This window comes from Urtica dioica, chromosome 11 (assembly GCF_054948205.1).
Source record: "Urtica dioica subsp. dioica isolate 48M chromosome 11, U.dioica_male_clone48M_v1_H2, whole genome shotgun sequence".
Classification (NCBI taxonomy): Eukaryota; Viridiplantae; Streptophyta; class Magnoliopsida; order Rosales; family Urticaceae; genus Urtica; species Urtica dioica.
Window position 1 is genome coordinate 16,146,214 of NC_142766.1, and position 9,677 is coordinate 16,155,890.

Here is a 9,677-nt window from a genome sequence, read left to right on the forward strand (position 1 = left end):
AAAAAATGTATCCTAATACATAATTTAATTAAAATAAAGAGCGTCTTGATTCCATATCACGAAAATCATCTATTATTGAATCTATGCTAAACATCTCAACAATTTCTTTCTCAATATTAATGAGCAAACAATCCGACAAAAAATCATCTTCCATCTTGTTACGAAGTGCAGTCTTCACTATCTTCATCGCTGAAAAAGAACGTTCGGTAGTAGCAGTAGAAACTGGAAGTGTGAGAATAAGAGTTATCACTTTATACACCAAAGGAAATATTTCCGATTTTCTTGTTTTCACCAACCATTGACATAGATCAGAAATCGTTGTCAATGATATGAAATCTGGAAGTTGTCGAACCTGATCAAAATGTTGAAGCTCCATATGCAACAATGTCATCTCATATTCCGCAAAATCTTCTGAGTAAAATTTCTGCACAAGTTTACATATATCATCACCTCTTAATGATGCGCGCATCTCTTTCGGATCTAAAGCTGAACTGAGAATCATCAACTCCACTGTATTATCATTAAATCTGCTATTCAATTCTTGTAGCTGAGAGTCTATCACTGTATAGAATATATCAGCTTTATAATAATGCTCCACTGTAATGTCACAAGCCATTCCCCTCCGTGCAACATGAAAAGCACTAAAATTAGGCACTTCTATATTGACACTTCCACAAAACGATCTCACTTTTTCAACCAAATTGCTCCACCCATCATCTCTAAGTTTCTGAAGGAGTGACTTAGTTGATGAAACAAGCTGCATTGCATTTAAAATATCTTGAGATTGAATCTGCAAAGCATTGCAAAGCATGCTAGTGATCTCTAGAATTTCTTTCATCAGATGCATAATGAAGACAAAGTAATAAGAAGTCATTGTCTCGTAAGCTGAACATGCTTCACCACGTTGGTTATGAGTAGTTCCATCATCAATGATGTTTAATAACACTTCACATGTTGCACTAAACATTTTAATCATACTAGAAATTGATTTAAAGTGAGAAGTCCAACGTGTATCACCCGGTCTTTGCAAAGAACCTATCTGGTTAAGGCCTTTCCCACTTTCAAGCTCCTCCATATTAAGCAAATAGGCAATATTTGAGGCATGAGCATCTTTAAGTTGATCGTTACGCTTACATGATGCACTCATAATATTGACAATAAAATTAAGCTTAGTAAAGAAAAAACTCACATGATAAACTTCCTTGGACGCCGCAACTAGTGATAATTGCAGGCGATGGGCAAAACAATGAACATAATAAGCATACGGGCATTGATTTGAAACTAAGGCTTGCAAACCATTCCATTCTCCACGCATGTTACTTGCACCATCATAACCTTGCCCTCGTATAGATTGCACATCAAGACCATAACGAGTGAGCATCGAGAAAATACCATCTTTCAAAGTCAATGCTTTAGTATCTTTGACATGAAGTAAACCAAAAAAGCGCTCTTTTATGCAACCATCCTTGCCAACAAATCTCAATACAAGTGACATTTGCTCCCTTTTAGATTCATCTCTAGCTTCGTCCACAATTATACAATACTTCGCACAATCAATCTCTTCCCGGATATACTTTTTTGCTTTACTTGCCAAGACATGTAATATTTGCTTTTGTATCTTCGGTGATGTATACGACGCGTTTCGTGGAGCTTTATCCAAAACGTTTGCTACATCATCATTTAAAGCTGCAGAATATCTCAACAATTCTAAAAAGTTTCCGCGATTTTTTGATGTGCTAGACTCATCATGACCTCTAAATGCGCATGCCTGGTATGCAAGCCACTTAGCTACTTCAATGGAGGTTTTAAGACGAAGTCTATTATCTATTATATCTTGAGATATAAAATTTCCAAACCTGTTTGGAATATGAGCAGACTGATTCAAGAGATCTGACAAGGCATGTTGTGCCTTTTGATGAGGAGAATTATGATCCTTTCCAACATGTGCCACCAGTGAACAATTTTTCCCTCCCACTTTACTCCACGTCCGAAACCCATTAACAGTGAATGCATTGGATCCTGATGGTCCATCTTCTTTATGAAATAAGAAGCACGGTAGACAAAATATAGCATCTATTGCAGGAGAATATTCCAACCATGGTGAAAAGCGGGTAAACATAGATGGCTGAAAACTTCGAGAATGTTTTTCACCTGATTTTGGATACATAGAAAGTATAGGCTGATATGGTCCATTCTTAATATAAGCTCTTCGAACTTCGTCACGCTTATCGAGTGGATACTTCCATATTTGTGGTCGTAAACCTGGATCACGTTCTAATTTATCGATATCAAATTCGGCAACAACTTCAACTCTTTGTAATTTTGAAGCATGATCCTCAGACTGTAATTGACTATCTGAAGATAAAGATTCAATATTTTTTCTTTTGAAGAACGAATGAATTGTGGGTGTTTTCATCTGAAAAAAAAATAATGAATTAAAAAAATATATATTGAATAAAAAATAATGAATTAGAAAAAATATATTGAATAAAAAATAATATACACATGTACATATCCTCAAATTCGCTTGAAGCTAAGAGAAATAAAAAAAAAAATTATGTCAGGATATGTAAAAGCAATTGCTTTGCGTGACTAATTTGTTCAACAAACAACCCAAAAAGAAAAAAAAGTACAATAGATGAATAGATAAAATAAAGTGAATTGCTTTACCTGGTGGTAGTGTACGCAAGTGAGTATTGACTTTTCTTTATTTTTTTAATCAAGCAATATAATATACAAAGAATTAAATGAGTAAAAGAAAAAAAAATTACCTTATTTGCGGGAGTTGTGTGGCAGGGAGAGCGAAGTGGCAGGGAGTTGTGTGGCAGGGAGAGCAGTGTGGCAGAGACAGGCGGCAGACTTCAGAAGGCAGAGCAGTGTGGCTGTGACGCAGGAAGATTAAAAAAGAAATTTATTCTGAATAAAAAAACAATCAAAGAATAGGGTTTTTCTCATTTAAATAGCAACTGACTCCGACTTTTTGGTCTTTTTACTATTATTAGTGTATTATAATTATTTTTTTATTTATATTTAATTTTTAACTAATTAAAAAATTATTAATTTCTGAAAAGTGGGAGTGGCCCGGGCCACCCCCGTTGACTACGTGGGTCCGCCCCTGACGACGGCGATTTCCGTTTACCACCCTCACTCTTCGATCACCTTCTCGACTTTCCCTTCCCGTTTTCCCGCGCTTTCCCGTCGATCAGTACCTCCCGCGTTGACTGGAGCGAGACTCCGCGAGCCCACGTCCTGACCGCTTCGCTCTCCGGCGAGGACGTCCTCGTCCAGCTCGTCGACGACGACACCGCGCTCCAGATCAGCACCGAAACCGGAAGCTTCTCGGCGCGGTTCGCTCTCCCCGGCGACGCCAGGCTGGATCGCCTGAGAGCCTCCATGGACGGAGGAGTTTTGACCGTTACGATCCCCAAGCAGGAATCTCCGAGCCCCAGCGTCAGAGTCGTCGAGATCACCGGCGACGATTGATTATCTCTGTACTAATACTAGTACTACTGTGCGTGTGTTCTGTTTCGGTGTTCAGTTTGTTTGTGCTGTTTATATATTACGCTCTGATGCTTTTATGTGTATGAGTGTACTCTGTTATCTCTGTAGTCTCTATCTACTATATTATTTGTGGTGTTTTTAGTTCGAACATAGATTCAAGCTTCCTCCAGCATGGATTCTAAATACAAAGAGTAGGGAAATAAATTTAAATTTAAGACTTCTTTGCTTAATTTTAAACAACCTACTATAAATTTGTTTTCAGATTAAATTCTACAATATTTTATCACAAACTTCACAGTTCATCTCTATATATCTCTATCAGTACTTTTACAATTTTCATCTGATGAGTCGTGACCAATGTCAACATTGACGTTTTAAATAGGTAAATATTTCATCAACGAACGTTTATAATTTTTGTCATGCGTTGCCATCGACAATTTAACTCTAGCTTAACGTCATTTTTGGGGGGCAATGACCGTTGGAAATGATTAGTGTCGTTGAAAGGCGGAGGAAGGAAGAAAAATTAAACAATGATGCTGATAGGCCTCATAAATAGTAAATTAGTTAAGAATATTACTAAATAGTAAATTAGTTAAGCAAATTTACTATATAAATTATAAAGGCATAAGTAATTGTAGAGGAAACAAATCAGCCCTCACTTTTATGCTTTCCGTAGGAGTTCGTCCTCACTCTAATCGATAGCCCTGAAGCAGGGTCGTATCAGATGTCGGACTTCCACAGTTTATCCTAAACAAATCATGTATTTTTAATGGTTTAAAATTTCAATTTTTAAAGTCTATTTAAATGAGCAATTATATATATAATTATTACTAAAGTCGCGAATTTGGACTATACTATACTCCATTAAACTTATAATAAAAACAAACTATGAAAAAGTTCAATAAAACATTTAAACTTATAATATTTTCAATTAAAAAAATCAGGTTCATGCGTATCTTCAGCTAAAAAAATTCGTTTCAATTTTTATATTCAAAACTTATTCCAATTTAAAACATGAGAATTTCAACACAAATAAAATCACACTATTGTAAGTTTTTACTTTGTTAGTTTTTTTATTTATTTTTATTTTAAAAACAAAGTGTGCTATTTTGTGTCATGTGTTGAATTCTGAGATAACATCAATCGAAGCACTAGTCTGGATGGATCCGGATACCTCTTTTTATGGGGGTCTCATTATGATTTGATAAGACACATTAATAGATACATAAACAGACAATAAGAAGAGAGAGATAATCTAGATGCAAAAGAAATCAACTATATCTATAATAAATAATATGCAAAAAGAAATCAGCAATATAATTTAAAAAAAACAAGTTCTTTCATACTAAGAATAATAAAACTTCAAAGTCAAGGATCCAATCAAATTCATTCATGAAAATGGAGAAACAAACATAAAATAACATCCAAATAACAAACAAAGAAATCCCACCTCACATGAGAGGCTAAAAAAGGACTTGAAGCAAAATACTAGAGACTAAAACTCTTATTAGGCACATCATCAATGTTGATCCTCTCAATCTTACCCATCGACTTCTTCATCATCACTTTCCGACCCCGTCTCATTCTCATCCGCACAATCATGATCGTGATCTCCAACTTCTATTTTAAATATATATTATAAATAAAACAAATTAAAACAAAAAATATCAATATAAGCTAAATCAAAACTATAGCTAGCATAAAAATATATTTTGTGGAAAATAAGTGATTAACCTTGTACCTTGATCATTTGAGTTCGGATTAATTTGATTACGGGGATAGTTCAAGTCGAAATATGCAGCTTCATTATTGGCTTGTTGGGAAAAAGATCGGTTAAAGACAGGCTCCCCATAATATACTCTCCTCATTAGGGTTTGTTGAAAAGTTAGATATCTCAGCCTGCTCACTTCTCTCGTGATTGCTTGAAGTTGCGCTACATATCATATCATATCATATTATATATATTGTTATGTTGACGTTTTGTTAAGGAGAATAATGATATTAATTAATTGAAAAGATAATATAATAAACTAACCCTTTTGTATTATTTCCTCATGAGCGCAAATCATCAGCCGCTCGCGCATGTTCTTATTCTCCATTTCTAAACATCTTACTTCGTGCTTGAACATCAGATGTGTCGAAGTTAGCATGGCCGCTTCATTCTGCGTAATTTTTTTAAGGGTCAAGCGGCTATATAGCCAAATAGAACTTAAACTTTTGCAAAATAGCCATAGTTTGCCAACTATAAGTAAACTAGCCCAAATAAGATTAATTTAGACTGAATTAAATTTAATCCCAACGAACTATAAAGACAGAATGTAAACTTTATGAAGACTGGATTAAAATTAATCGAGACAGGATTAAAAGTCATAGTACTATCAATTGGCTATTTTGTTATACCTAATGAAACTATGACTATTTTGCAAAAGTCATAGTTTGAATTGGTTATTTCATACTATTTTTCCTTTAATTAGTCAATGAATATCTTCATAGCTAATATCTTCATAAAAAACATAAAAAAATTTTATGTATATATATATATATATAAATATATAAATATATATATATGAATATAAATATATATATATATAAAGAGAAGTCAAAATTAAATTAGAGAATTACTAACATTCAAGCGAAATTCATAAGGCATTGCTTAGTTTAGTCGCCATAAATTGTATAATAATTAAGGCACTGCTTAGTTTAGTCGCCATAAATCGTAAAATAATTTTTTTTTTTTGGAGTGGACAAAGTAATCATTGGCGGAGCCAGATTTTCCTTTCAGGAGGTGCATAAATGGTCAAATAATAATTTGGCGGGCCTTATTAAAAAAACAAATAATTTAATTTGAAGTAAAAATTAAATATTGTGGGTAAAATTTATAATGCTATAAATTTGAGGGGGGCATAGACTACTACGACAAAATATTCGTTTTAGCCCCAGCAGAACTTGTGAGTAAAAGTATAAAAATCTAAAATAAAAAAATTGTAACTATAGATTCGTCACGAGAAATGATTCCTAATTAACTACAATCTTTTTATTTTTATTTCATCGTCACATTTCTGACGTGGTGGTGATTAGTAACAACCCACTGAAGTAATGTATTGCTTGCTTCCATAAAAAAAAATTACTGTATTGCTTTGTTAATGGCTATCTTTCAAAACCAAGCTTGGATGTATTAATTAAGAATATGATTGAAAAATATAATCCAACAAAAAGAGAGAGAGTCTTACTTGCAAAGCCTGAACTTTATCTTCCAATTTCATGACATATTCGCGCTTTCTTATTCTGGCTCGAAGTGATGAAAGCCGGTTCGAACGGAGTCTACGTACAAAAACATACATACAGGTCAATGATAATTGAACTCCTAATTTCCCTCTTTATTTAATTCATTTGTAAAAAAAAAAAAAAAAATTGTTAAAAAGAAATCCCTTTAAAATTGGGAAATAAGTGTACTAATACTCTGAAATAATTTTCATATTTTTTTTATTTGAATTAAGATTATTCACCGTTTGGTTTTCCAATTTGGATCCCTGGCTCGACCACCGGCAGAGTGAGATGGTACTTCTCCATCACTCTTTCCATTGCTAGCAACGGCCCAGCTTTCCGGAATCTGTAAAAATCAACGGTGATTAATTAATTATATCAATACACGGATGTATTTTCAATACAGACATGGAATTTTAACATTATCATTGATTACTAATTATATAAAGGTTGTATGCCGCAAATTAATTAATTTTGATTATTAATTATAACTTATTAGACCCTATAGTTATTTATATAGACCTCGACTCTACACGGATGTATTTATTTGAAACATATCAAATATTTAAACTTTAACATGCAAGCTACACACTTGTACGGCGGGAGGATAATTTTTTTGAGAAATACTACTAGACAAAGAGCTATTAACATATGACAATATCATATGTTGAATCCAAATGATTTAAGTTAAATCCGTAAGGATTTTTACTTGTTGAATGTTTAAACATTATAGATGAATTCTGGATAAAGAACCTAAAATTTAATAAATGAGCCAATCACAAATAGTAAATATATACATACAAATAATACATGCTGTCTAAGAAATAAAAATGATAAGAAAATTATATTTATTTTTATTTACACGTATATTTAATAGAGAAGAAATAAAAATTTGGTATATAAATTTCGTACGCTATATTCATATTTGTCCTTTTTTTTATGAGCAGTACATATACTACTCTAGTATGTAATACCCAATTCAAGACAAATAGGGTGCCCGCACCGTGAGTAAAATGTTCGCCTCTAATGATATTCATAAAAATTATGTAATTTAAGAAATAGTGAAAGTATTAGCCTAAAATTAACGAAATAAATTATGGGTTATGAGAAAATTTTCAGATCTAATAATAAGGGCGTTTTTATAAAATGAAATAGAAATAATAGGATACAATTGAAAATTTTATCTACCAGTTGGGACAAAGTCAGAATATTATAAAATGTTAAGAAGGTACAATATACAATAAATAAATAAACACAGTTTCCCGGCGGCCGCCTCTAGTTATCTTGATTTGATATCATTCGTTACAATTTTTCCGAACATGAAGGAAAGAACGTACCGAACTCAACAATGGAAGTTCTGGAAAAGTGTCGTCGCTAGCCGTCATTTTGTCCGCAGCGTCCATGCTTTTGCTTTCCATAATTCCTCCAATACCTAATTTATTTTGCCTGAAAAATTAGAGTAGAGAGAGATTTATTAAGAGTACTAGGAGTTCCTAAAGCCATGGAAAATTTAATTGAACTATTTTTTCATAGATTGAAAAGATTTAGCAATGAAAACATAAAACCTCAATAGATCTGGGGATTTTGATATCTTGAATAGTGAGATTTTGTGTACAAAATGTGTTGTTGCGAGGCTGCTTTTATACGAAGAACGACTAGACGAGTTTACCAAAATGCCACTGAAAGATTAAGAGCCCTAGGCGAAACACTCGAGCGCATTGTGAGAATTTCATGCGTTATTCTTTTTTCGAGTTGAGGGCAGCCAAGTAAATTTATTCTTTTTGTTATTGATTCGTTGTATTCAAATTTAATTTCTATAGTATCTTATTCTCTATACTACAATTAAAATGTGTCACTAGTAGTAATATAATTTTCTTTTCAAGGATAAAAAAAATGATAATAAGAAGAAAAAAAAACTAGTATATATCTTATATTAATAAAAGACACATTTAAAATATATTCTGATTGTTTAATTTTTAATAGTTAGTGTCTTTTTTATTTTATGTTATATTTGCGGTTTTGCTTTCTTATGTGAAAATTGGTTATTAAGCCCTTCCTCAGAATCATAGCTGTCACAATAATTTGCAGGCAAAATGCAATGAATTTATAACTGAATGTAGATCCATATATGGAAACCCTAACAAATTCAGAGAAGAAAACAATGACTTGGAATGTTATAAACTTTCCTTGTTTAATTATTTGAATATTAAAATATATTTCTATAAATGTTTCTTAGTAGTTAATAGATTAACTGCTGCTGACACATTCAATAAAGGTCTTAATTAATATCAGGAAAATATTATCAAGGGTAAACAAATAGTATGTTTTTGGTTTTCTTTTTTTAATAAAATGAACCAATAGTATTGACTGTGGATTCATGGCGATAAAATAAATTAATAGGAATTAAACCACAAGTAGCTTAACATACATGCATGTGGTAATTATAGGCTACTAACAAATTAAGTCACTACAACAAATACCGGCAACAACCGCGACAAAAATCGTGGTTGTTGCCATATCAGCCGCGACAAAAGTCACTACTACAAATTCACATTTCTGGTGCGGAAGGATATTTACCTAAATGTCGCACCTAAGCACATATTAGGTGCGACATGTCGCACCTGATACCCTTCCAGGTAATTAAACATTTCACTAAAATTAAGTGGTATTCGGTGCGGCAGTGTCGCACCTGATAGTGTCGCACCTAATATGGACACCTTTAGGTGTGACATATCGCACCGAATACTTTTAGCGACAGACTTTTAGGTACGACATTGTCGCACTTGAAGTCGCACATAATAAACTATTAGGTGCGACTTTTGGGGCATTCGGTGCGACAATCGTCGCACCGGATGCCACTATTTGCTCTAGTGAGTTGTGGCTGTTGCTCCGTTGCTATTTAGCAACAGCCA

The 9,677-nt window shown here is 33.1% G+C and overlaps 2 protein-coding genes across 2 annotated transcripts; one reads left to right on the plus strand and one right to left on the minus strand.

Moving 5' to 3' along the window:
- Positions 1 to 3,114: 3,114 nt before the first annotated feature.
- On the plus strand, positions 3,115 to 3,653 carry LOC149381684 (18.5 kDa class I heat shock protein-like; the record flags this gene model as incomplete). Its single annotated transcript, XM_089601413.1, has 1 exon — positions 3,115 to 3,653. A coding segment is annotated over one exon (369 nt), but the record flags the coding sequence as incomplete, so codon positions are not given.
- Positions 3,654 to 4,979: 1,326 nt separating this feature from the next.
- Positions 4,980 to 8,374, minus strand: LOC149381685 (uncharacterized). Its single transcript, XM_089602129.1, has 7 exons — positions 8,331 to 8,374; positions 8,103 to 8,211; positions 7,008 to 7,111; positions 6,732 to 6,822; positions 5,537 to 5,663; positions 5,243 to 5,434; positions 4,980 to 5,121 (listed from the first exon to the last, which is right to left on the minus strand). Exons 2-7 carry the CDS (start codon positions 8,181 to 8,183, stop codon positions 5,042 to 5,044), a joined length of 675 nt encoding a protein of 224 aa, XP_089458255.1. The 5' UTR covers positions 8,184 to 8,211; positions 8,331 to 8,374; the 3' UTR covers positions 4,980 to 5,041.
- Between the last annotated feature and the right edge of the window lie 1,303 nt (positions 8,375 to 9,677).

Excerpts from the sequence above, each read along its gene's own strand:
- LOC149381685 (XM_089602129.1), bottom strand. The coding sequence starts at position 8,183 with ATGGAAAGCAAAAGCATGGACGCTGCGGACAAAATGACGGCTAGCGAC. Across the intron at positions 7,112-8,102 it reads AACTTCCATTGTTGAGTTCG|ATTCCGGAAAGCTGGGCCGT; the intron begins GTACGTTCTTTC and ends TGATTTTTACAG. Across the intron at positions 5,664-6,731 it reads ATAAAGTTCAGGCTTTGCAA|AATGAAGCGGCCATGCTAAC; the intron begins GTAAGACTCTCT and ends AAAATTACGCAG.